Source organism: Podarcis tiliguerta, assembly GCF_965153285.1.
Source record: "Podarcis tiliguerta genome assembly, chromosome: 13".
In the NCBI taxonomy this organism is placed as follows: domain Eukaryota; kingdom Metazoa; phylum Chordata; class Lepidosauria; order Squamata; family Lacertidae; genus Podarcis; species Podarcis tiliguerta.
Window position 1 is genome coordinate 53293538 of NC_139546.1, and position 26882 is coordinate 53320419.

Here is a 26882-nt window from a genome sequence, read left to right on the forward strand (position 1 = left end):
TGCAACCTGAAGCATCTGTAACCCGAGGTACCTCTGTACATCCTTTCGCCATAGACCCGTTAGATAGTGGTGGGTTCTGTAATTGCTGGGCGCGCTGGGTTCAGGACCCTGGTGAGCCAGATCTGGCCTGCAGTCATAGCTTGAGGACCCCTGCAGTACACCAACCCATGTGGTTGCAAGGAAGAGTGAAACTGCTAAGGAAGTGCATATAATACACCAGTTCTTTCCCACAGGTTCCTTGAATCAGTGTTGTCTGTACTGGTATACAGTGTGTCCGAGTAAACATATGGAATATGCCAGGGATAACAACCCAGTAATTTTGAAGTTTGAAAAGAGGCTGGTTTAACTAAGCACTGGCATGAGATTAGTCTTTGGAGCAAACCACACATTATGCCACTGCATTGTGGGGGACCCTCCCTCATCCACTGCTCAGGTGTCTGTGTCAATTTACTTTTTTTAAAAAAAGATTCAGGCAATTGTTAATTGTATCATGTCGTTTGGTCCTTTGCTCTTTGTTAGTCACATTGTGAAAATAGGGCCTTCAGTCAAGCTGAAGCATTAAGTCTTCATACAGACAGGAGCTTTTAAAATGAAAAAATTGTCCAGTAGCACCTTATAGACCAACTAAGTTTGTTCTGGTAAAAGTTTCCGTGTGCTTGCACACTTCTTTCATTTTATTTCGACTGCATCAGACCAAAATGGCTACCTACCTGAATCTACAATCATGGAAGGAGCTTTCAAAAAACTTAAAATGAACACTAAGAAGCAACACAAAAGACTTGCAAGGAGTCACAGGCAGACAAACCTGGAGATGTCCCACATACAGCAAACCCACTAGGAACCATTCCTAGCATAGGAAAAAGCTGCAAGGGGGGGGGGGGGTTGATTTATGCCTTCTCTGACACCACGTTCATTAGCAACCAAAATGAACGGGCAACACTGAAGGCGAGATGACACAAAGGAACCGGAACCAAGCAAGCAGGGAAAGACCTGCATGCCTATTGATACGGAAGGGGGGGGGGGCATGTCTTCTTCACCTCCTTCTTCGCTACAATATATCCATTTATTTCCAATTGCCAATGACAAAAGGGACTAAAATCTATAAAATTCATAGAAAATCAACGTGCCAATTTGCTCAATCTCTCTAGAACTCCATGACACCTTCCCTGTCCTCCATAATCCCTCAAGCAAGGTGTTAAGACCCTAATCCTGTCAAATCACTCTGCCAGGTGGCAGACTATGCATACATGGACCATTGTCTTCTCATCACGGGGACTCAGGATGTGCTTATCTGCGCATATCTCCAGCTCTGCATATTCCCCCCTCCCTCCTCCACATGTTAATCCTGTGTAACCCAACCTCTTCTTAATATATTCATGATGTAATCTGTGTAACCCAACCTCTTCTTAATGTATTCATGATGTAACTGGGATGTATTTTGCACTGTATTCTGGGACATGGAGGGACGTTTCAAAAGTTCATGTCACCCCTTTCTCGCTGTTCAATCTCGCCTTGAACCTTGTTGCGCAATAAACATGGATCTTCTGCAGTTTGCTCCTGTCTCCGGCTGAACTCATTTTTCTCCGCAGGGACCCGCGGACTTAGTCCGACGAGCTGGGTGGCAGAGCAGCCTCGCACCCAGATTTTACCGTAACACTATACACACAGCTTACCTCCATTACGGAGCTGGATACATTATGCGCAGGGGAAGGAGGAAATGTGCACAAGAATTAGCATTTCCTGCAGTTCAGCATGCTGAATTTTAATAAGCCTGGCTGTTTGGAAGAATACTGAAGTGGGGGAGATTAAGGATAGAAAGAAAAACTACTGTTAAGCCTTCACCAACCCCCCTCTATTCATGTCACTGCTCTTCCACTACAGCAGGCACCCCCAAACTCAGCCCTCCAGCTGTTTTGGGACTACAATTCCCATCATCCCTGACCACTGGTCCTGTTAGCTAGGGATCATGGGGAGTTTTAGAACAAAAAAATCTGGAGAGCCAAGTTTGGGGGTGCCTGCTCTAAGGCTTCTTTCTCACAAAACCTCATCCTGTATACCTAAAGGAGCGTCTCCACCCCTATTGTTCAGCCCAACCACTGAGGTCCAGTGCCAAGGGCCTTCTTGGCAGTGGCGCCTGCCCTGTGAAACGCCCTCCCATCAGATGCCAAGGAAATAAACAACTATCTTATCTTTAAAAGACATCTGAAGGCAGCCCTGTTTAGGGAGGTTTTTAATATTTAATGCTGTATTGTTTTTAACGCTCAATTGGGAGCCGCCCAGAGTGGCTGGGGAAACTCAGCCAGATGGGTGGGGTATAAATAACAAATTATCATCATCATCATCATCATCATCTATTGTTGTAAACAAAAATTGCCCTTTTCCCTTATGGGGTATCCAAGAGCCCATATAGAGTCCTTACGTAGGTTCCCTATTGGTAGGAGAGAATAACAGAGGCCAACCAGAGAATATTGAGAAGCAAAGCAGCTAGTCAGCTTGATCTTTATTGATCTGTTGCAACAGGGTGCTCTCCTCACACGCAGAAGAAGGAGGAGGACCCAGAACCCAGGTGTGCTCGCCCTTACATAGACATTTTAAATTGCCCACCCTGGAGTCCAAGACCACCCCCAGACACATCACACCTACATCACAGAAAGGGCGGTCTACAGCAGAAATCTGAGTGCCTTGTTTACCTCCTGTCTGGCAGGTTACCCATTAATGCTCACTTGATTGGATACCCTGGGGAGCCTGGCCAGTCTTTTGTAATGATAAATACTTAGTTCCTGGGCCAGGTCACAGGCTCACCCTATTCATATCTTAAATGTGCCCTTAAGACAGGATTTGTGAGGAAAGAGACAATGGGGAGGTTTCCCACTTTGACCTTGCAGAGAAAACATTTGCTCAGTTTAGAAATCAAAATGGTTCCAGGTCGGTCTTTCTCTGCTGGTCTATGTATGTGCTTGGTTGGTACACTTATGAACATTACCATATATCTAAGACCTCAAAATTGCTATCACACTAACGCCACCCTTTCCTCTCCTGCGCCCTGTGTGCCTTTGCAAAACATCCCCGCTCCCTGTCGAAGAGTGATGGGGTGGTGGTTGCTCACCTGCCCCGTCCAGCCCAACCAACAGCGCCTCCTCGTGAGGCCGGCAGGGCGCGAACATGGGGCAGCCCCGCCATTGCCGGCCTCTGCGCCCCCACTAAGACCACGTGCGAAGAGGCCCGTTCTCGCGAGAGGAGGAGCTGCCTCAGGGGCTGGAGAGGCCTCTCACGCGCCCGCCGGCAGGGGAAGGGGCGCGGAGCGGGGCCTTGACTTCTAACCACCGGGCTTATTTATTTCTCATACCTCGGCGTTATTGAGCCTCCGACAGAGGCCTTCGGAGGAAGCTCTTTCTTTCCACCCTCAGCGGCGCTGCGTCTCCTTTAAAAGCTGGGACATACCATCTCCGTGGAGTGGGAGAACAGCTTCAGGCTGCAGGCTGCACCACGCTCCCCGGGCTTCGGGCTGCAGGCAGCTATCCGCAAGCCTGCGGAGCCCAACAGGAGTTGCCGCCGCGCTCCGCAGGCTTGCGGATAGCTTCCTGTAGCCTGCATTCACTCCATAGGACGCACACGCATTTCTCCTTCATTTTTGGAGGGGGAAAAGTGCGTCCTATAGAGCGAAAAATATGGTACTAGTTACACTGGCTCTCTTGTATTAATAATAATAATTTATTATTTGTACCTTGCCCATCTGGCTGTGTTTCCCCAGCCACTCTGGGTGGCTTCCAGGAAAGATTAATAATAATAATAATAATAATAATAATAATAATAATAATTTATTATTTATACCCCCGCCCATCTGGCTGGGCTTCCCCAGCCACTCTGGGCGGCTTCCAAAAGAATATTAAAATACATCAAACATTAAAAGCTTCCCTAAACAGGGCTGCCTTCAGATGTCTTCTAAAAGCCTGGTAGTTGTTGTTCTCTTTGACATCTGGTGGGAGGGTGTTCCGCAGGGAAGGCGCCACTACCGAGAAGGCCCTCTGCCTGGTTCCCTGTAACTTGGCTTCTCGCAGTGAGGGAACAGCCAGAAGGCCCTCGGTGCTGGACCTCAGGGTCCGGGCTGAATGATGGGGGTGGAGATGCTCCTTCAGATATACTGGACCAAGGCCGTTTAGGGCTTTAAAGGTCAGCACCAAAACTTCTTCAGCATACGGAATAAGGTTTCTCCAAATGATTCAATCTTATCTGTTCTTGCTAAAGGCTGCTGCAGCAACAGCACAGCTTGCATCTAAAGGTAATACAGACTGTTTCTCAATTTATTCATTCTGGGAACTTTGTCAAAGTTTTTTTTTCAGGTGCTGTTTCACTCTGGAAGGGACGCGGCATGCTCACATCATGCTCCCACATGAGATTTTGAAACCTTGCCACACAATGGAACACCCAGTTGCTCCTGCAAGAACGAGACTTACGCCGCTCTCTCAGGGGAGGGTATTTGTGTGGGACATTCAATCAGGGAATTGCGCCACAGCCCGATTCGTTATCTTGCCACGTGGTAGAGCTCCACCCGGAGCCTCCAGAAATCACCTAAAGCCTCCCCCTGGCCCAAAGAACCTACTTGTGTTTAGTCGTTTAGTTGTGTCCGCCTTTTCGTGACCCCCTGGACCACAGCACGCCAGGCACTCCTGTCCTCCACTGCCTCCCGCAGTTTGGCCAGACTCATGATTGTAGCTTCGAGAACACTGTCCCACCATCTCGTCCTCTGTCATCCCCTTCTCCTTGTGCCCTCCATCTTTCCCAGCCTCAGGGTCTTTTCCAGGGAGTCTTCTCTTCTCATGAGGTGGCCAAAGTCTTGGAGCCTCAGCTTCAGGATCTGTCCTTCCAGTGAGCACTCAGGGCTGATTTCCTTCAGAATGGAGAGGTTTGATCTTCTTGCAGTCCATGGGACTCTCCAGAGTCTCCTCCAGCACCAGAATTCAAAAGCATCCATTCTTTGGCGATCAGCCTTCTTTATGGTCCAGCTGTCACTTCCATACATCACTACTGGGAAAACCATGGCTTTAACTATACGGACCTTTGTTGGCAAGGTGATGTCTCTGCTTTTTAAGATGCTGTCTAGGTTTGCCATCGCCTTTTTCCCAAGGAGCAGGCGTCTTTTAATTTTGTGACTGTTGTCACCATCTGCAGTAATCATGGAGCCCAAGAAAGTAAAATCTCTCACTGCCTCCATTTCTTCCCCCTCTATTTGCCAGGAGGTGATGGGACCAGTGGCCATGATCCTCGTTTTTTTGATGTTGAGCTTCAGACCATATTTTGCGCTCTCCTCTTTCACCCTCATTAAAAGGTTCTTTAATTCCTCCTCACTTTCTGCCATCAAGGTTGTGTCATCTGCATATCTGAGGTTGTTGATATTTCTTCCGGCGATCTTAATTCCGACTTGGGATTCATCCAGCCCAGCCTTTCGCATGATGAATTCTGCATATAAGTTAAATAAGCAGGGAGACAATATACAGCCTTGTCGTACTCCTTTCCCAATTTTGAACCAATCAGTTGTTCCATATCCAGTTCTAACTGTAGCTTCTTGTCCCAAATAGAGATTTCTCAGGAGACAGATGAGGTGATCAGGCACTCCCATTTCTTTAAGAACTTGCCATAGTTTGCTGTGGTTGACACAGTCAAAGGCTTATGCATAGTCAATGAAGCAGAAGTAGATGCCTTTCTGGTACTCTCTAGCTTTCTCCATAATCCAGCGCATGTTTGCAATTTGGTCTCTGGTTCCTTTGCCTCTTCGAAAGACTTCTGGGAGTTCTCAGTCCACTTACTGCTTAAGCACCTACTAGGTAAGAACCTACTAGGTAATAGATAAATAGATCCCTGAGCCCAAGTGGTGCAGATGGGGCTGTGGGTGACTATGGCTTTGGCCATGGTGGTATTTTTACTGCCTCTGGCCGTCAGCGTGCCCACACCCCTTCAGGTGACCAAGCAGCTAATGCGGGAGTGGGGTGCCCACAACACGAATAATAAATGGCTGAAATGGGGGCTTATTCTGCAAACCGAACCAATTGCACGGTCTGCACTCTGGGACCCACAGATGCTTTGGGAGGAATGCCCCCCCTCCCTGTGCCTCGGAATGAGTCCTCAGTTACGGCCCCAATTTTTGGCTTCTGCCCTCTGGGAAACAATTCTTTTTTATGGAACCATTCTATCCCTTTCCAGGTTCACCAAATTCCTGGATGGCTCTGTGTGAACCAGTCTGAGGGCGCCAGTATCATTCTGACATATGTGGGGACCCCCGTTGTAATCGCACCTTCCCAGCCCAGACAACCGTGACTGAGTCCGCACTAGGAACTCTTTCTGGCTGTATTCTAACTACGTGCCTGACGCACTTGGCAAGGGCTTCAGAAGGGGGAGGCAGTGTCTCTGATCAAGAACATGATGTGCATTGGGTGTGTGGAAAGCTGGCTTATCATATCCTGCCAAAGGGATGGCATGGAGTGTGCTTCCCAGCCTCTTTAATTTTATGAGCAGATTGCCACTGCACCCCGTCGGAGGAGGCGCTCGGTTGACCTAGTAGCAGTTGCAGGAGGCAGCTCCCAAAATTGGGGCAAGGATCAGTGGCCTCCAGAAAGGATAGTGGCCCATTACGATCCGGCCTCATGGAATCGGGGAGAAAAAAATCACAGGGGCAAGGGGCCAATTTATAATTTAAACTGCATAATAAGACTCCAAGCGGTAGTAGAGATTGTCGCCAATGCCACAGCCCTCCGGTTAATCGCCACCCAATTAGATGAGATGCTCACAGCAGTCCTTCAGCTCCGCTTAGGGCTTGACTTTCTCCTGGCGCGACAGGGCGGATTTTGTGTTGCGTTAAATGTGACAGGAGGGGCCTGTTGCTTTAACATCTCTGACCATGCTGAAGCTATTTGAAATTTGGCAGCAGAAATTGAAAAAGTGGCCCATGTCCCTGCCCCTACTTGGAACGGATGGGACATGTCCTGGTGGACTGATTGGCCTCCAAACCTGGGGTGGTTTAGAGGACTTTTAATGGTGTTAAAAGGGGGACGCAGGTGGCGCTGTGGGTTAAAGCCTCAGTGCCTAGGGCAATTGAAAGGTCGGCGGTTCGAATCCCCGCGGCGGGGTGCGCTCCCGCTCTTCGGTCCCAGCGCCTGCCAACCTAGCAGTTCGAAAGCACTCCTGGGTGCAAGTAGATAAATAGGGACCGCTTACTAGCGGGAAGGTAAACGGCGTTTCCGTGTGCGGCTCTGGCTCGCCAGAGCAGCGATGTCACGCTGGCCACGTGACCCGGAAGTGTCTCCGGACAGCGCTGGCCCCCGGCCTCTTTGAGTGAGATGGGCGCACAACCCTAGAGTCTGTCAAGACTGGCCCGTATGGGCAGGGGTACCTTTACCTTAATGATGTTACTAGGCCCACTGATAATTTTGCTTCTTTTCTGCTCCTGTGTACCTTGCTTATTGCAATGCTTGCAAAATATGATGCATAAAATGGTGTCACGAATCGTTCGGCCCCAGATTATAGCACTAGCCCGAGAATATCAGCCAGTGCCTCCTTGGGACGAGTCGGAAGGGGGAATGAAGGGACAGGATACCCAAATCATGACTGTGTGGTCACCCCAATTAGTGTGTGGTCACCCCAACTAGGCCTCAAGACTGACTTCCCAAATTCTTTCTTTGAGGATGCAAACCTAAAATGCATTAGCTCTGCTGTGTAACACAAAGCATAACATAAAGCTGAAATGAATTAAGCTTTCTCCTCTTCTCAGTAAAAGATGACCTAGCCGCCAGCAGCGCATCCAGCTTAGCAGCCTCCTCGCAACTTTCTTGGCTCGCTGACTCTCAGACCTCGGGAATGGCGCCGGGAGTATAGAAACAATTCTATTGATCATGAATGGAGATTGTTTCTGCCAACATACGTATGCAAGCTCACGAGGCTGGATCCCTGGGAAAGGGGGAGATAGGGGACCTGGAAAAAGGGATATAAACTGTATGTAAAATGCTTTCAGGTGTGCTTGACTGTGAATCAATAACACAGGTGCTTTTCTGCGACTCTGGATAGCAGAAATAAAGCTCCTTCTCTGAATCAACTCTCAGTGTCTGTTTGGCTCCTCCCTCCCCCCCCCCCCGGGAGCAATGCACACCCACCCATGAGAAAGGCCTGAAAGGCTACAACCCAATGCAAAAATCCTGAGGATCCATGTGGATCTGTGCTTTGTAACCACATTTTTGCCGCATTGCGGCCCCACACAACAGTGGGTGCGTGATTTTTTGGGTGCAGGCTGTAGTAACGGACATGCTATGTGATCTGATGGTGAAATTGGGGTGACCCAATGCTAAAATCCTGAGGATCCATGGGCTTTTACCGCCCCCCTCCCAGGCAGCCTCCGCTAGCGCCCCTTATCTCGCTCCCGATCGCTTGCCGATCAGAGAATTTGTTTTAACACCCACTTCCCTCTTTCCAAAAAAGAAGAAGCATGATCTGCTTTTTGCCCCTGGGCAATTCGGCTCCAGAGACACGCATTCGCTCCGTAAGACGCACAGACATTTCCCCTTACTTTTTAGGAAGAAAAAAGTGCGTCTTATGGAGCGAAAAATACGGTAGGTGGAAATCAGTCTTCCCCCTCTCCTCCTCCCCCCTCTTCCTTAAAAACCCTGCTCTTCCTGGCTGGGGTCTCTTTCCTCTCTCTCCCCACCCCCAGCCAACCCACCTCCCCATTCCTGGGTTATGGGTTCGAGCCCCACGCTGGGCCAAATATTCCTGCATTGCACGGGGGGGAGGGGGGGTAGACTAATGACCCTCCTCTTCCAGCTCTGCTATTCTATCATTTTATATATGGGCAACTTAAAAACACTGATAGGAGTCAGTGAGGAGTCAGTGAGGAGATGCAGAACAAAAATTATAACCTAAGGATCCACAAGGGGGGGGGGGAGAGTCAAAGGAAATATGATGTTTGCATTTTGATTCTTTGTAAAATTGAAAATGAAAAAATGAAAGAGAGGAACCTTTGGCCCAGGATGGGCTCGAACCCGCGACCTTGAGATTAAGAGTTTCCTGCCATGCCCTCCATGCGTCTGATGTTTCTTTGTGGATTTTAATTGTGGGTGTTCATGTTTTCATTGGATTGTTTTGATTTTTTGATATATATATATTCGTAAACCAGTGTTTTACCTTCTGTGGCTAATCATAGAATCATAGAGTTGGAAGAGACCCCAAGGGCCATCGAGTCCAACCCCCTGCCAAGCAGGAAACACCATCAGAGCACTCCTGACATATGGCTGTCAAGCCTCTGCTTAAAGACCTCCAGAGAAGGAGACTCCACCACACTCCTTGGCAGCAAATTCCACTGTCGAACAGCTCTTACTGTCAGGAAGTTCTTCCTCATGTTTAGGTGGAATCTTCTTCCTTGTAGTTTGGATCCATTGCTCCGTGTCCGCTTCTCTGGAGCAGCAGAAAACAACCTTTCTCCCTCCTCCATGTGATATCCTTTTATATATTTGAACATGGCTATCATATCACCCCTTAACCTCCTCTTCTCCAGGCTAAACATGCCCAGCTCCCTTAGCCGTTCCTCATAAGGCATCGTTTCCAGGCCTTTGACCATTTTGGTTGCCCTCCTCTGGACACGTTCCAGTTTCTCAGTGTCCTTCTTGAACTGGTGCCCAGAACTGGACACAGTACTCCAGGTGAGGTCTGACCAGAGCAGAATACAGTGGCACTATTACTTCCCTTCATCTAGATGCTATGCTCCTATTGATGCAGCCCAGAATTGCATTGGCTTTTTTAGCTGCCGCGTCACACTGTTGGCTCATGTCAAGTTTGTGGTCAACCAAGACTCCTAGATCCTTTTCACATGTACTGCTCTCAAGCCAGGTGTCACCCAGGTGTCACAACTCATAAGTGCTGCTGCCTCAAACCAGAGGCAAGAGTAGAATCATAGAATCATAGAATCCTAGAGTTGGAAGAGACCACAAGGGCCATCGAGTCCAACCCCCTGCCAAGCAGGAAACACCATCAGAGCACTCCTGACATATGGTTGTCAAGCCTCTGCTTAAAGACCTCCAAAGAAGGAGACTCCACCACACTCCTTGGCAGCAAATTCCACTGTCAAACAGCTCTTACTGTCAGGAAGTTCTTCCTAATGTTTAGGTGGAATCTTCTTTCTTGTAGTTTGGATCCATTGCTCCGTGTCCGCTTCTCTGGAGCAGCAGAAAACAACCTTTCTCCCTCCTCCATGTGACATCCTTTTATATATTTGAACATGGCTATCATATCACCCCTTAACCTCCTCTTCTCCAGGCTAAACATGCCCAGCTCCCTTAGCCGTTCCTCATAAGGCATCGTTTCCAGGCCTTTGGCCATTTTGGTTGCCCTCCTCTGGACACGTTCCAGTTTCTCAGTGTCCTTCTTGAACTGGTGCCCAGAACTGGACACAGTACTCCAGGTGAGGTCTGACCAGAGCAGAATACAGTGGCACTATAACTTCCCTTGATCTAGATGCTATACTCCTATTGATGCAGCCCAGAATTGCATTGGCTTTTTTAGCTGCTGCGTCACACTGTTCGCTCATGTCAAGTTTGTGGTCAACCAAGACTCCTAGATCCTTTTCTAATGTGCCATTAGATTATAAACTACGTCTTATACAACCAAAAATAATATTGGGCTCTGATACATCAATATAGAACGGGATGAACCTCAAGGATGTCTTGCTGGAGGTGCCAAAACGAGAATGCCTCTTTGAAGTGTCTGCTTATGCAATGTCTGATGCTTACAGATTTCTGGAGGAAAGTATTGGGATATATAAATGCTAATTTGTAGAGAGGCTGCCCTGCCCTGAGGCAGGAAGTAATGTCATTGCCAGGAAAGGTTTGCGTAATTTCTACCTTTGCTCCTCCAGGGCCAGGTCAAGTCATATTGGACCTCACTGCCCTGCCTGGCAGGAGACAGAGGAGGAGGAGGGGGGGGGGCAACCTTTGAACTGCACCCAACACCCCCACCCACAGGGTGCTTCAGAAACCCTAGTGATTTCTCACCCTGTCTTTCTTCCAGGGGCACCTAAAGGCCATCAGGAGGAGCTGCGCTTGGTCCCTTTGAAAGGGAGGCAGCTGCGGATCCTCGGAGCACTCTTGACCTGGTCAGAGGCACTCTTTCTTCCCTAGAGTGACAGTGCCACCAAAGCTGCGATTCCTGCCTTGCAAGGGGTTGGGCTGGATGACCCCTGGGGGTACCTTCCAACTATACAGCTTTATGGTTCTACCGTAAGTCCCACTGTTTTTGAAATGCATCTGTTGTTTTGAAAACGGTTCTTCCCTGCTTTTTATTGCATTTTATGCTGCTCTGAGCCCAGTTTTGGCTGGGGAGGGCGGGATATAAATAAAATTTGATTATTATTATTATCTCCTTGAGCACAGCTTCCTCTGTTCTCCGTGGTTTGGAGAAGGGAGGTGGGCAAACGGGCCTATTGATCCGGGCACCCCAACCTTTGTCTTGTGGGCCAAGAGGGCAGGGCAGCCCTGGGATGAGGGCCAAGGGGAGGGAGCCGAGGGCCAGCAAGGCAGGTGCCAGGCAGGGCTGGGAGTTAAAAGAAAGGAATCTGAAGGTCCTCTGGGCACGCCCAGTTTGGGAGCCACTGGGCTTGACCTTTTTAAGGTCAGGAATGAAATGACACACCTTGTCTCCTTTCGGAGGAGGAGAGCTCAGCCAGGTCCCCTTTGCCTCACCTGGGTGCCAGCAGCATCCTCATTGCCAACTCACCTGGCTACCAAAGTGCAGGTGGCAGAGAGAGACCTGTGCATTGCAGCCGTGGGCAAGACAACATCTTCTCCTGGACAAGTGAGCCTCTTTCCTCCTCCTCCTCCTCCTGCCCCACACGCTGCCCCCCTCCCAAGGGCACGGCTGAAGGGGAGCAGCTGGGCTTTGGGATGCAGGTCAGAGGCCACCTGTGCTGAACACACCTGCGTCTTCTCCCTTCTGCCAAGGCCGGGGCCCCTCCTGGCTGGAGTCCTGCTGCAGATCCCCCCCCCAACTCCCCCCCTTGTGGATTTTCTCCCCAGCATCTCTTCCTGAGACCCAGGGTCAGAAGATGGCTCTGAAGAAACACCTGGAGGCCCTTAGCGTCTTCCAGTTGGTCCTCACCTTCCTCTTCTTTGGTAAGTTGGGATCTGGGGTGGGAGGGAGGGGCAGGGGGTGCTCAGGGAAGAGGGGGAGCTTGGCCTCCTCCTCTTCCTGGGGCCATGGCCCTTGGGAGGTCCTCTGGCAGGCCAGGCCCCTGTAATAAAAGGAAAACTGCCCTTATTCCCGTATGGGGGACACAAGAGCCCTTAGAGAGTCCTTTGTAGGTTCTCCATCAATCAGAGAAAAGAACAGAGGCAAACCAGAGAATACTGAGAAGCAAAGCAGCTCGTAAGCCTGATCTTTATTGAACTCTTGCAACAGGGTGCTCCCCTCTCACGCAGGAGTAGGACCCTGAACAAAGGTGTGCCCACCCTTATATAGACATTTTAAATTGCCCGCCCTGGAGTCCAAGACCACCCCCAGAAACATCATGCCTACATCACCAAAAGAGGTGGTCTACAACAGAAATCTGAGTGCGTTGTTTACCTTCTGTCTGGCAGGTTACCTGTTTAATGGTCACTAGACTGGATACCCTGGCCAGTCTTTTGTAATGATAAATACTTCCTGGGCCAGGTCACAGCCTCACACCCTATTCATACACATACCCTTAAGACAGGATTTGTGAAGGAAAAGACAATGGGGAAGCTTTTCCATTTTCCGTTGACCTTGCAGAGAAATTGTTTGGTCAGTTTGGGAGCCAAAATGGTTCCAGGGCTGTTTTCCTGTGCAGCTTCAGACATGTGGTTTATATATTTATGTACGTGTTTACTTGGTACATTTATGAGCATTTTATATATATATATATATGTGATGGGATGATGAGCTGCTTGTGCGTAAACTGCAAGTCCCTCAGAGTTCGATCAAGTTCTCAAACCTCTGCCTGTGACGGAGCCCCTCCAGCATGGCTGCGTCAATCGCTAGCAGAATCCGAAAGTGGTTGCTTTCGGAATCGTTTCCAACATAAAAGCTCCTTAACGGAAACACGTCTTCTGGACTCTCGGCGTGACAGTTTCCGGCGAGGAATGGGTGTCCCTATAGGAGGTCCTGAGACCTCCCCGCTGTTTTCGCTGGAAGCGTCTCTGAGCCATTCCTCCAACTCCTCTTCCCTTGAAGTCCCTGCTCTCCCCCTACTGGTTCCCTCGTCCGCTGCTGCGTCTCTCTCAACCTCAGAGAGCCCTGGCACCTCCTGTCCTTCCGATGGCAGTTCCCTGACATCCACCTCCCCTCCAGGGCCCCCTTCACCCCCTCCCGTCTCCTTCCCTACTGGTTGTGAGGAGGTAAAACCCCTGAAAGAACCTTCCTCATCGTCCGAGGTTTCGAACACCTTCCTCCACTTGTTGCTGTTCCGGGTCTCTCGATACTCCTCGTCATCTGAGTCCATTCCCTCTTCCAACTCCGACTCCGCGAACCCCTCCAGTTCCTCCTCCTCGTCGGTGGTGCCGAAATACTCCCTCCTAAACCTTGCTACCGGCTGTGGTTTCCTCGGGAATCTTTGGTGGAACGTTTCTGTTAAAACCTCGTCATCGACCTCCCCTGCAGTCACCCAGGTGTTTTCTGACTCCGGTTCCCCTTCCCACGCCACCAAATACTCCACCTGATTTCCCTTCCACCTGGAATCGAGGATTTCCGCTACATGGTTGCTTCTTTCCCTTTCTTCCAAGGGTGGTCCCCTGGTATGCTCCCCTTCACGTCCCCCCCTGTACGGTGACAGCAGCGACCTGTGAAACACTGGGTGCAATTTCATGTGGTTGGGTAACCGGAGTTTGAAAGCCACTGGGTTGACCTGCTGAATGACCTCAAAGGGTCCCAATCTCTTGGGTCTTAATTTTTTACAACCCCCTTTGAACGGCAACCCTTGGGTTGACAGCCACACCTGATCCCCCACCCTTATGGTTTCACCTTCCCTTCTGTTCTTGTCTGCCTGCTTCTTATATTGAGCCTTGGCCCTTTCTAAGTTGAGCTGGAGCTGACGATGGATCGCTTCCATCTCCTCTACAAAATGTTCGGCCGCTGGGACGCTCCATCTCTCGCCTCCCTCCCCTGGAAAAGCCCTGGGGTGACACCCGTAATTAGCCAAAAAGGGGCTCATCCCTGTGGACACATTCTCCGCATTGTTGTAGGCAAATTCTGCCAGCGCCAACTTTTCGACCCAATCGTTCTCTCTGTCATTGACATAACACCTCAGATATTGTTGGAGGATGCCATTTGCTCTTTCCGCCTGCCCGTTGGTTTCAGGGTGCCGGGCAGTCGAAAAATTGACTTCCACGTGCAGCAAGCTCATGAGCTTCCTCCAGAACCTGGAAGTAAATTGTTTGCCGCGGTCTGAGATCACCCTCAAGGGGGCGCCGTGCAGCCTAAAGATGTGTTCTACAAACAACTTCGCTGTTTCTTCCGCTGTGACTGCATGTGAGCATGCTACAAAGTGGCACATCTTGGTTAACAGGTCTACTACTACCATGATGGCTGTTTTCCCCTTGGATTTTGGCAGATCCGTCATAAAATCTATTGATACCGCTTCCCAAGGCTGTTCTGGTGTGGGTAATGGTTCTAATAACCCTGCCGGCGCCCTCCTTTCCCCCTTGGCTCTCTGACATTGGTCACACCGTCTTACATACTCCTTTACATCTTCCCTCACCTTGGGCCACCAAAATTCCCTGGTAACCATCCACATGGTCTTGTGTTGTCCAAAATGTCCCGCAGTGGGGCTATCGTGCAACTGCTTGAGTACTCTTCCCCTCAATTCACCTCCTGGTATATACAGTGCCCCCTTGTAATACAATGCCCCATTTCTTTCCTCAAAACCTTCTGGACTCTCACCCTCTCCCCTGAGACCTCTGAGCTTATCCTGGGCATACTCATCATTTTCCGTTTCCTCTACCAGTTCTCGTCGCCCCACCAGCGCCGCCCCACACACCCAGCGGTCCTCAGGGATGACATGTCTTTCTTCGATTGCCCCCTCCCCCTCCAAATACTCTGGTTTGCGTGAGAGAGCGTCCGCCCTGACGTTTTCTGGGCCTGGCACATAACAAATTTCAAAGTGGAATTTGGAGAATTCCTGTGCCCATCTCACTTGTCATTGGTTGAGTACTCGAGCCGTTCTCCAATACTCCAAATTCTTGTGGTCGGTGCACACTTGCACCTTGTGTTGTGCCCCAATTAACAAATGTCTCCACCTCCGGAACGCTTCGTGAATGGCGAGTAGCTCCCTGTCATACACCGTGTAGTTCCGCTTGGACTTATTCAGCTTCCTCGAGAAGAAGGCACACGGTCTCCACTCTGACGTATTCCTTCCCGGTTGAAGAAGCACCGCCCCTACCGCCCGGTCAGACGTGTCTGTCTCCACTCTCATGGGTTTCCGTAAGTCCACATGCAGAAGTTGTTCTTCCGAGGCGAAAGCCCTTTTCAGTTCTTCAAATGCTCGCTCCGCCTCCGCCGTCCAAACAAATTTCTTCTTGCTACTGAGGCAGTCGGTGATGGGCGCCGTCAAGTGTGCAAAGTTCTTGATGAACTTCCGATAAAAGTTCCCAAACCCCAGGAATCTTTGCACATCCTTCTTGGTCTTCGGTGTTTTCCATTCCAGTACCGCTTGGACCTTGCCTGGATCCATGGCCAATCCTTTGTCTGACAAGCGGTACCCCAGGAATTCCACCTCCTTGGTATGAAACTGGCACTTCTCCAGTTTCACCCACAGCTGATTGGCTTGTAGCCGTCCCAACACTTCTCGCACGTCCCTCACATGCTGCTCTTCATCTTCCGAATACACCAACACGTCATCTAAAAAGGCCACACAATTCTTGTAGAGCAAAGGTCCCAAGACGTGGTTCATAAAACTTTGAAAACATGCTGAGCCTGCTTGGAGACCGAAGGGCATGACAAGGTATTCAAATGCTCCCAAAGGGGTGAACATGGTGGTCTTCCATTCATCCCCCTTCCTTATGCGTATCAGATTGTACGCCCCCCGCAGGTCCAGTTTTGTAAAAATCTTCCCCTTCCTCACCCTGGTCAGAATGTCATCGATCCGGGGCATAGGAAAAGCCAGGGGTTCCGACACGGCATTTAGGGCCCTGAAGTCCACTACAAGTCTCGGCTTATCTGTGTTCTTTTTGTCCACAAAAAACACTGGACTGCCCCCCACCGCTCGTGACTCTCTGATGAAACCTCGCTTCAGGTTTTTGTCAATGAACTCCCTCAACTCCTGCATCTCCCTGTCTGACATGGCGTACAGCTTGCCCACTGGGAGCTGAGCCCCAGGGAGTAGGTTGATTTGACAGTCAAAGGGTCTATGCGGCGGCAGTTTGTCCGCTTCCCTTTCGCTGAATACGTTGCTCAGATCTGCGTATTGCGGAGGCACCTTCCCTTTGTTCATTACCTCCATCCCGGCTAGGGTGAGTCTGGCTCCTCCTGGAACCTTCCCCTGCTTGCAGTGTTCTAGGCAATGCGCTGACCCAAAGGAGACCACCCTCTGATGCCAGCCCACTAGAGGATCGTGTAGTGCCAGCCAGCTCATCCCCAAAATGATGGGAGCTCCTCCCAAGGTGGCCACATTAAACGCTATCCTTTCGGTGTGCCTTGCCACCCTCATTATCATAGGGACTGTCTGTTGGTTCACTTCTCCTCCCAACAGCTCTCTGCCGTCAATCGTGGTCACCTGCAGGGGGTTACTTAAGGGGATGGTCTGTATCTGGTGCTCAGCTGCAAACTCCTTACTCATGAAATTACAGGAGCTGCCTGAATCCAAAAGCGCCTTGATCTGTAGTGGGTGTCCGTTTGGCAGCTCTAGCAACACCTCTATCACCAAAGCAGGTCTGGGAGGTTCTGGTGTGGGCACTTTCACTGCTTTTGGGCCTGGCTGCTGTGCCCCGACGGTGGCAGCCAGGCGTTGGCTTTTACTTGCTCCTTGCTTTCCTCCTCTTCCCCCCCAACAGCTCCTGCCATCCCTTGCCATTCCTTTCTCTGTGGACAGACTCTGGCAAAGTGTCCTGGCTGTTGGCAGAGATAACATTTCTTGGCGCTCTTTCCCTCCTTCTTCCGCCCTTCACTGAGGTTTGAAACTGCGCGCGCCCGCGCTGTACCAACTTCCATCGGCTCTGCCGGCGGAAAAGGCGGCTCTGGAATGCGGAGCTCCCTCCAACGTTCTCCTTTCCCTTCCCGCCTTTCCAAAGCCCTCGCTTCCTGGCGCGCTCCTATGGCTAGCGCGGATTTAGTCAGCTGGTCCATAGACTCCGCCCTGGGGGCCCGGGAAAGTTCATCTTTAAGGGACGAAGAGAGCCCCTCTTCGAAAAGCATCTGAATGGGTTCTGCCGATAGGTCCCACCCCAATCTATGAATCAACATAGTAAACTCAGTCCAGTACTCACGGACAGACCGGCTCCCCTGTTTGCAGGCCATTAACTGCCTTCGCACCACCCCCTGCTCAATGTCGCTGGAAAACATCAGGTCCATGGCACGAAAAAACTTCATCGTGTCCTTTAGGATCTCATTATTCCCTGCCATCAGGGGTCTAACCCAGTCCTTCGCCCCTGCTTCGAGATGGCTAATTACAAAAGCCACTCGTGATTCCTCGTCGGGGAAGTCATCAAACTGCAGGTTGAGAGCGTATTGCATCTCTGTTCTAAAGGCATGATAGTTTCTGGGGTCCCCCCCGAATTTCTGCACCAGTCCTGGCATCTTTCTGGTGAGCGGGGTGGCTTTCTCCTTCCCCTTTTCTGCATCCTGAGCCCTCCTCTCCTCCAGCCTCGCCGTTTGCAAAGCAAGCTGTATCTCCAACGCCCTGTACCTTTCCTCCAGGCTTGCACCTCTTCCAGCTGCTCCTGCTCCTCCGGTTCCGGCTGGTTCGCTCATGATGCCTCTCCCTGTCACAAGCTAGCTTTCGGTGACTTTCGGATTGCTGTGATGGGATGATGAGCTGCTTGTGCGTAAACTGCAAGTCCCTCAGAGTTTGATCAAGTTTTCAAACCTCTGCCTGTGACGGAGCCCCTCCAGCATGGCTGCGTCAATCGCTAGCAGAATCCGAAAGTGGTTGCTTTCGGAATCGTTTCCAACATAAAAGCTCCTTAACGGAAACACGTCTTCTGGACTCTCGGCGTGACAGTTTCCGGCGAGGAATGGGTGTCCCTATAGGAGGTCCTGAGACCTCCCCGCTGTTTTCGCTGGAAGCGTCTCTGAGCCATTCCTCCGACTCCTCTTCCCTTGAAGTCCCTGCTCTCCCCCTACTGGTTCCCTCGTCCGCTGCTGCGTCTCTCTCAACCTCAGAGAGCCCTGGCACCTCCTGTCCTTCCGATGGCAGTTCCCTGACAATATATATATATATATGTATATGTATATGTATATATATATATATATATATATGCAGGTTTTGGTGTCCTCGGGTGTCTTCCCGTGTAAAAGTTGGGGTGTCTAGGCGACGTTTCGACGAGGTCTCACTCGTCATCTTCAGGCTGGTGCTTTCGGCTTCTTGTTACTGGAACAAGCTCTGTTCCAGTAACAAGAAGCCGAAAGCACCAGCCTGAAGATGACGAGTGAGACCTCGTCGAAACGTCGCCTAGACACCCCAACTTTTACACGGGAAGACACCCGAGGACACCAAAACCTGCATTCCTGTACCCGTGAAAATCTACGAAAGCATATATATATATATATATATATATAAATACCTTATTTTTTTTATTTCACCCCCCTCCCCCAAAAGCCAAACCCCCTCTTCTTTCCAAATCAGCTTTGGGCCAGGTGAGTCTGGACTAGGGAGTCAGCACCACAGGGGGTTGGGCTAGATGACCCCGGGGTGCCCCTTCCAACCTAAAATGTTCTTCTGGGTTTAGGGGGGCTTCAGATCACATCCTCGGGGGTCTCGTGAAATCGGGGTTGTGGTCCCAGGCAGGGCCTCTGAATCCCAGTGAGGGGGGAGCGGTACTTGTGGGTAGAGTTGGGCGATATATTGATATATCATCCACAACCAGTTTGAAGTCCACATTGTGATTTTGGTTTCATTTTTTTTGTTTTTTAACAAGATAAATTTATTTATTTGGTTTTTCAAATCAGAATTTGGCAATCACAGCATACAACATAAAAACAAGATTCCACAGAATCTCCAGGGCTTCTTCCCTCTCTCTCCCCCCCCCCCAGGTGCCTTCTTCTCCATTCTCCTGGTCTACCTGCTCTTCACCTCCTTCTGGCCTATCAGCATCCTGTATTTCGCCTGGTGGATCTTCGACTGGGATACGCCACAGAGAGGTGAGTTCGATTCCCCCCCAAGCAGGGCCGGATTTGGGTTTGATGAGGCCCTAAGCTACTGAAGGTGATGGGGCCCTTTATATGCCCAGCTATCCACAACAAATTGTCAGTTTTTTGAGTTGAATATATGCTATATGGTAATTGATGGACCTCATAGGTATCTCAAGCCATGCAACCAGTCCATGCAGATCGTAAGGTAAAGGGACCCCCGACCATTAGGTCCAGTCGCAGACGACTCTGGGGTTGCGGTGCTCATCTCGCTTTATTGGCCAAGGGAGCTGGCGTACAGCTTCCGGGTCATGTGGCCAGCAGGACTAAGCTGCGTCTGGCAAACAAGAGCAGCTCACGGAAACGCCGTTTACCTTCTCACTGGAGCGGTACCTATTTATCTACTTGCACTTTGACATGCTTTTGAACTGCTAGGTTGGCAGGAGCAGAGACTGAGCAATGGGAGCTCACCCCGTCGCGGGGATTCGAACCACCGACCTTCTGATCAGCAAGTCCTAGGCTTTGTGGTTTAATCCACAGCGCCACCCGCGTCCCAGATGCAGATCGTAGGTACCCTATATATAGAAATGAACAAATAAAAATACCCAATAAAAGACACAATGGCAGAAGGCTTTTCTCTTTCTCTCTTGTGGGATGTAAAACACAGGAGACATAAATTACAACATTCCTAGAGTGTACATGTTTAAGCATGGGGAGGGATGTTTGTCCAGCCAGCAGGTACACTTCCTGGGACGTACTTCCTTCGTATGTGACCAGAGGTGGGTGTAGCCTCACCTGTGCAGGTAATGATAAAAGCACAGGGCAGACCAGTCATCTCTCTCTTGTCTCTCCTGCTTCTCTTCCATCGCTCTAGTAACATCTGCTAAAGATGCCCTCTTGGCTCCCAGCCAAGACAGGAGAAAGAGACTATCTTCTTATAGGATAGATTCTAAATGTATATTACTTTATTAAGCCTGTCTGCCTTCTGGGATCTGATTGTGAACAGAATGTGAGTAAACTCTTTTTATACTTTTATGAAAGACTGTGTTGTGTCTTGTATTTTAAGAGGGAACAAAGGGGAAATTATCAGAGTGATTATTATAGAGGTTCTAGTGAACCTGAGCACACGTTACCATTGAGAACTTAAAAAGGGAATGTTTTACTCTGCTGATATTTTGGAAACTTGTTAGCACAAGTTGGATAAGGATATAATTAGTCAATATATCCTCTCCTGCATCCCTGAACATTCCCACATCTCTCTCTGTGTATATGGAGGGCAGAAAAATCAGCTGCATTTATTTATGTATAATTATTAAATGTTTCTGTAAAAAACACACAAAATCCTGTACTTGAAATGAATCAAAAGAACCCTCCCCAAAATATAACATAGAATCAGAGTTGGAAGGGACCCCAAGGATCATCTCGCTCCTCATGATTGATTGATTGATTATAATTTTATTTATACCCTGCCCATCTAGCTGGGCTGCCCCAGCCACTCTGGGCAGCTTCCAACAAACATAATAATAATAATAATAATAATAATAATACATCAAGTATTAATACTAACAATCAGATCCTATATAAACAGTCACAATAATGTTAAAATAATTTATACCAAGTAAAGCAATATGCACTAATCCATTAGAATCCAATAATAAACACTAAAATTAAACACCAGCAAGTAATAATTTAATTAATTAATTAATTAATTAAAAGCAGAGGTCGGGTGGTCACCTGCCAGGGATTCCTCAGCTGTGATTCCTGAATTGCAGGGGGTTGGGCTGAATGACTCCTGGGGGTCCCCTTCCAACCCCACAATTCTCTGACTCCGTCCCCTGCCTGAACCCTTGCCTTCACAGGTGGGCGCCGCTGTGACTGGATGAGGCGCTGGAGAGTCTGGGAGCTCCACCGGGATTATTTCCCCATCAAGGTATGAGAAGGGGGCTGGCAGGGTCTCTGGAACCCCTGGAGACCAGATCACAGAGGAGGAGGTAGCAGCCGTCAAAGGCTGCTGGCCATGGAATCTGCGCACTGACATTCAGGTGGGGGTCCAAATGCCAAAGGACTTGCCCCTCTTGCCTTGCAGCTGGTGAAGACGGCCGAGCTGCCCCCGACGCGGAACTACGTCCTGGGCTCCCACCCCCACGGAATCATCTGCGCGGGGGCCTTTTCCGCCTTCTGCACCGAGGCCACCGGCTTCCCCCGCGCCTTCCCAGGCCTCCGCCCCAGCCTGACCACCCTGGCAGGGCTGTTCCGCATTCCCGTCTACCGGGACTACCTGATGAGCTTAGGTGAGGCCAACGGGGCGAGGAATGGAGAAGGAAGGGGGGCAAGGGAAGTCCTTAGGAACATGACACATGGGCTGAGACGTCCTCTTGTGCTTCTAGCCGGTCGGGGTGGGGAAGTGGGGTGGCCCCTCCCCTAAGGACCACCTTCAAGAACCTGCCTGGCCCATCCACTGGGAGGAACCACCCCAGTCTCAGGAATGCCCTCCCAGTGCCCCTGGGAATAGAATTCCCCAGCAAGAATGCCTGTTCTTCCTCCCATTCTTTGCTCCTGTGCAAATGAAAAGGGGTGTTTGGTTGCGCAAATAATACACAGAATTAACCTGCGCCTCCATGGACAGCGGTGAGTCCAGAATGACTCCCAGGTTGCGCACCTGGTCCTTCGGGGGCACAGTTACCCCATTCAGGACCAGGGAGTCCCCCACACCTGCCCGCCCCCTGTTTCCCCAAAACAGTACTTCTGTCTTGTCAGGATTCATCCTCAATCTGTTAGCTGCCATCCACACTTCAACCGCTTCCAGACGCGCCGATCCTTTGCCAGCGACCCTTTTGTGCTTTAATAGACTCGCAGAATTTCAGAGTTAGAGGAGAATCGGGGGGGCCTTCTAGTCCAACCCCCTGAAAAGCAGGGAACCCCTGGAGATGTTTCACACTCACAAGCACTTTTGCTTTCTCCCACTTCCAGGGGTAGTCCCAGTCAACAAAAGGTCCCTGGACTTCCTCCTGAGTGGCCCCCCCGGGCACGCGGTGGTCATTGTGGTGGGGGGCGTGTCCGAGATGCTGGACAGCACCCCCGGAGAGTATCGTGTCTGCCTTCAAGGGAGGAAGGGCTTCGTGCGCTTGGCGCTGCAACATGGGTAGGGGCACCAAGGGGGCAAGGGGATGTCTGGGGGGGGGGTTGGGCGCAGGTCAGCAATATCTCGGGCTGCGTGAGCATGGCAGTGTTTCCTGGTGGATTTTGCCCCAATGAAGCAATTGCGAGAACGGAAGGTCCCTGCCCTTCCTTGCTGTATAATTTATCATTACATTTTTCATACATTTTCACAGTAACCTTCCTAACAAATAATTCCGCTGCTCCATAAGTTGGCTTCCCACCTACACAGTGTTTTTACTCAAAGCTGTGCTGTATCTTCATCTATTACAAAAAAATTAGTACAATTATTTTGTCATTTTCCTTCTGCTGCTTTTATCTCAAATCCTGTCCGTGATTTCATTTGACTGTAATATTTTTTAAGTAATCCACAAATGGGCTCCACCCTTCTGTAAAAAGTTCGTCATTCTGATCTTTTAATTTTGCTGTGAGCTTTGCTATTTCTGCCTAGTCCATGTCTTTCAAAAGCCACTCCTCCTGCGTTGGGACCTTCGCTTTTTCCCAATTAAGTTTTCTCTTAATGTATAACAGGCCGTAGATTCCACATGCTAAGGTCCCTGACTTCCCACAGCCTAGCCTACCTCGCAAGGTTCTTGGTTGGATTAAATGCTCTCCCTGACCCGACATTCCATCTGTGAGTTATGAGCCATAACCTGTTCTGCTGAACGTCTGTTTCGACTGTGAACAGCTGAGTGCTTTGGCATCCAGCACTCTTCTGATGCGCCACGCTGCTCCTCCCGGCTTCAGCAGAGTAGAACAGATAGCGTGTGTGTAGGAAACAGTTGGAGGGACCATTCAGAGTGAAATTCGCCATTTTCCAAGCTTCCGCCCAGAAGCGGTGTGGTAAGCCTGAGTCAAAAAGCATCACTTCCACCGCTTCCTGGAGCGTTCTGTTCCGCCTTTCTGCCACCCCATTTTCCTGTGGTGAGCGCAGAACCGTTAACCTGTGATGTATCCCTTTCTGGCGAAAGTAATTCTGCAATGCAGACCCAGTAAACTCCCCACAGTGGTCTGATTAGAAACTGGAAACCCTCAGTGAGAATTGGAGTTCCACTGCAGTGACCAGCTGTTTCTGGAGTAATCATCTGTCAAGGTTAAAACATATTTAGCGCCGCCCAGACTTGCAACGAGCATAGGGCCACAAATATCTACATGAACCAACTCAAAAGGTTTCTTGGTTACCCTGTCAGACCTAGGATAACTGCACGTTTTTACCTTTGCCTTCTAGCATGCTCTGCAATTCAGGAACTTGGCACATGACTTCATTTTGCACCCCTCAGTGCACCCTGGTATTTTTCTCACATATCCCCAATTGCAGTGAGACATCCTCCTGTGCCACAAATGATGACACATATAGTGAGTGGGAACATTTGCACACTGTGCCTGTGCTGACCCAGTGTTACCCTTACCTGCTTGAGACGTTTCCAGAATAGCCTGTTCTGACATTCAACACTGACCAACTGGTTCCCACCCCTGGAACTAGAGCATACATTATTCTCAAAGCAAACCTTAAACCCATCTCTAACTAGAGAAGACAGACCATAGACAGCATTTCATCCCTAGGACCACGAATGCTTCCAGTTCAGCCTGCAATAAAGGAACAAAAACAGAGCCAACAGTTGTCAGCTGTCTCTTGGAACCATGGGCAAGAGTGACTGTTTCTCCTTCGGAAACAGCTCTGCAGTTCCGCATTTGGCCACTAGATGGCAACAGATGATGACTGGCTCTGTTGTCGATCACCCAGCAATGTATGTTGCTCTGGTCGCTGTCCTTCACCGTTCCCATGGAAACCGCCAAATGATGTGACGTTGCGTCTCTGTCAGTTCCCCTGGGACCTTTCCTTGCGTTCCCACCCAGGCCGTTTCCCTAATTTGGTTTCCCAGGGCAACTGGATGCATTCTGTGCAGCTTCCTTGGGACCGTTTACGCAGGTGGGTTTCCGAGCCACAACAATAATGTCTCGTAGCAGAAGCTTTCACAGTGTCCTCTTTCACTGCCCCCCCCCCCCCGCTCCTGGAAGCAGGACTGCCTGGGCCAGCGTGCCCCCCCTCCGCCGATGTTCTTCCTCATCGCATAGGCGACCCGAGACAAACTGCAATGTTAGGTTGGCAGGGGGCATGCCTTCTAGAGTTAGGCACAAATTGTCATAACTCTTGTCTAGTGAGCTCAGAAGAATGTGAACTTTCAAATCTTCTGGAAAATTCACGTTTAACTGTCTTAGTCGGTTAAACACAGCCACCATTTTTGTCACATGTTCTCTGATGCTGTCTCCCGGACGTAGCCTCAGCTGAAACGAACTTCTGGTGACATTGATTTTGGCTCCTGCTGTGGTTCTGTGATGGACCCTCTCAAGAGCCTGCCAAATCGCCTGGGCGGCTGACTCTTCCAATGCGTCGCTCTGCTCCTACTGGCTTCAGCAGAGTATAACAGATAGCGTGTGTGACTGTAGAAATCTGAGGCATGCGGAGAAACCCTTGTACGCAGCTCCTTCTAATCTAAGAAGTGATTTATTGTACAGCAGCAAAATAAATCAACGACCCGGGAGAGCACGGTGACATGCTGTCTCTCCCTCTCTCAAAACAGAAAGTAAATCAGCTCACATAACAAAGCGTAAAACCCCATACCTGAACACCCCCCTAGGGATAGGACTTAACTTCCCACGCTATTAACCCTATAAGCTCTGGGTATCCTCACACCTTCCTCCTTCTCTTCCTCCTTGCAGGGCTCACCTGGTGCCAGTTTACACCTTCGGGGAGAATGACATTTTCCGACAGATCCGCTTCCCCGAGGGCAGCTTCGCTCGCCGCTTCCAGCTTGGTTTCAAGCAGCTCATCGGCTTCGCCCCTTGTCTCTTCAGCGGGAGGGGCCTCTTCTCCAGCACCTCTTGGGGGATCCAGCCCATGGCTGCCCCCCTCACGGTGGTGGGTAAGGACCAATCAGGCTCCCCATCCCTTCCTTAGCTTTCTCCCTGCACCCCAAAATCCCAACTCACCAACCTGCTTGCAAAGAGCCACAAACTCTTCAGCATCGTACAATGCGGCAGGTTCTGGTGCATCTCCCTTTCGCCCCCTCCTAGAACTGAATCGGAGACCTGTGGAGTTGAATGGGAACCCCAAGGGTCATCGAGCCCAACCCGTCTGCAGGAATCAAATGAACAGGCTCGTTTTATGGGGCTTGCTATGGAGGGAGCGGAGATTGCACACACACACACACACACACACACACACTTCCTTCTCCTCATCCTTGGAGGTTTCTAAGCAAAGGTTGGTTGGCCACTAATCACGAATTCCTGCATTGGAGAGGGTTGGGCTGGATGACCCTTAGGGGCCCCTCCATTCCTGCACTTAAGCCACCCCTGAAACGCAAGGCCAGGGTGCAAAGCTGCTGGGGGCAAGCAGACCCCCCCCCAACCGTCCATGCTTCTTCTCCCTCTTGTAGTGGGGAAGCCTATCCCGGTCCCGCTCCGCCCGCGCCCCACCGAGGACGAGGTGAACAGCTTCCACGCTCTCTACCTCGAGGCCCTGAAGGAGCTCTTTGAGGCCCATAAAGAATCCTGCAGCCTCCCGGCCTCCCAGCAGCTCCTCATCACCTAGATGGACCCGATCCTGACCCGAAGCAGCATCAGAGGACACAAGGTTGTGATGGGGGGAGACACACAGGAGTCTTTGTTCCCCCCATCCTGTCTGTACACACCGTCTCCAATAATCAATAATCAATTTTGCTACCTCTGCTACCTTTATACTTTCGCCTAAGGCTGTTCCGTAGAAAGGAAACCCCGGAGAAGTCAGAGCAATTTGACCTTTTCCTTTCTGCACGGGGTTTAGATATTTGCCGTGGGAAAGGCGCAGGGTAAGAAAGCACGTGGAACCCTGGTTTCCACCTGCCTTTGTGCCACAACTAAAACGAAGCCTTTCCGGGTGTGGAGTTTGCGGGAATATTCCTTGCAGGGTCGCGGGTGGCGTGAGGTCAAGTCTTGCAAGGGAAAAAGTTCTGCGTTGGTGGGGACGTAAATATGGGTGGGCAACGGGGTGAGGGATGTGCCAGAGCCTCGAGCCGAAAGGGCATGGGGGAGCTGGTCTGTGGTTCAGCATCTTGCCCATCCGTGCACATCGTGTGCACTCTGTGCATGCCCCGAAGCAATCACCTTCTGAGCTTGCACCTTAATTATAACAATAAGAATAAATTTTATTTATACCCCACCCTCCCCAGCCAGAGCCGGGCTCAGGGCGGCTAACACCAGTAAAATTACAGTAAAAATATAACAGGGTGGGCGAAACCAATTTAAAACACAGGTTAAGATGCAATTTAAAATGCAGTCTCATTTTAAAAGCACCTCTTAGATCAAAACCATAAGGGGAGGGAAAACATAAGGGTCAGACTGTGCCTTGGCCAAAGGCCTGG

General features: G+C 50.2%; 1 protein-coding gene and 1 long non-coding RNA gene across 3 annotated transcripts in view; one reads left to right on the forward strand and one right to left on the reverse strand.

The window, feature by feature from the left end:
* Positions 1–1659: 1659 nt before the first annotated feature.
* LOC310663237 overlaps positions 1660–26882 on the reverse strand; it is a 37082-nt gene continuing 11859 nt past the window's right edge. The window contains exon 2 of the long non-coding RNA XR_014504418.1: positions 1660–1790. This is a non-coding gene — a long non-coding RNA (uncharacterized lncRNA). The remainder of the gene's footprint in view (positions 1791–26882) is intronic.
* Positions 11690–26180, forward strand: LOC310663073 (2-acylglycerol O-acyltransferase 3-like). Of its 2 annotated transcripts, XM_083410667.1 has the most exons (8): positions 11690–11826; positions 12048–12143; positions 19231–19338; positions 21186–21256; positions 21413–21617; positions 22297–22468; positions 25204–25406; positions 25920–26089. In XM_083410667.1, the coding sequence occupies exons 2-8, from the start codon at positions 12077–12079 to the stop codon at positions 26072–26074; spliced, it is 981 nt and encodes a 326-aa protein (XP_083266793.1). In that variant the 5' UTR covers positions 11690–11826; positions 12048–12076; the 3' UTR covers positions 26075–26089. The 2 variants fall into 2 exon arrangements, with proteins under 2 accessions (XP_083266793.1, XP_083266794.1); XM_083410668.1 differs by lacking the exons at positions 11690–11826; positions 12048–12143; positions 19231–19338 and adding an exon at positions 20179–20335 and having other exon boundaries at positions 25920–26180.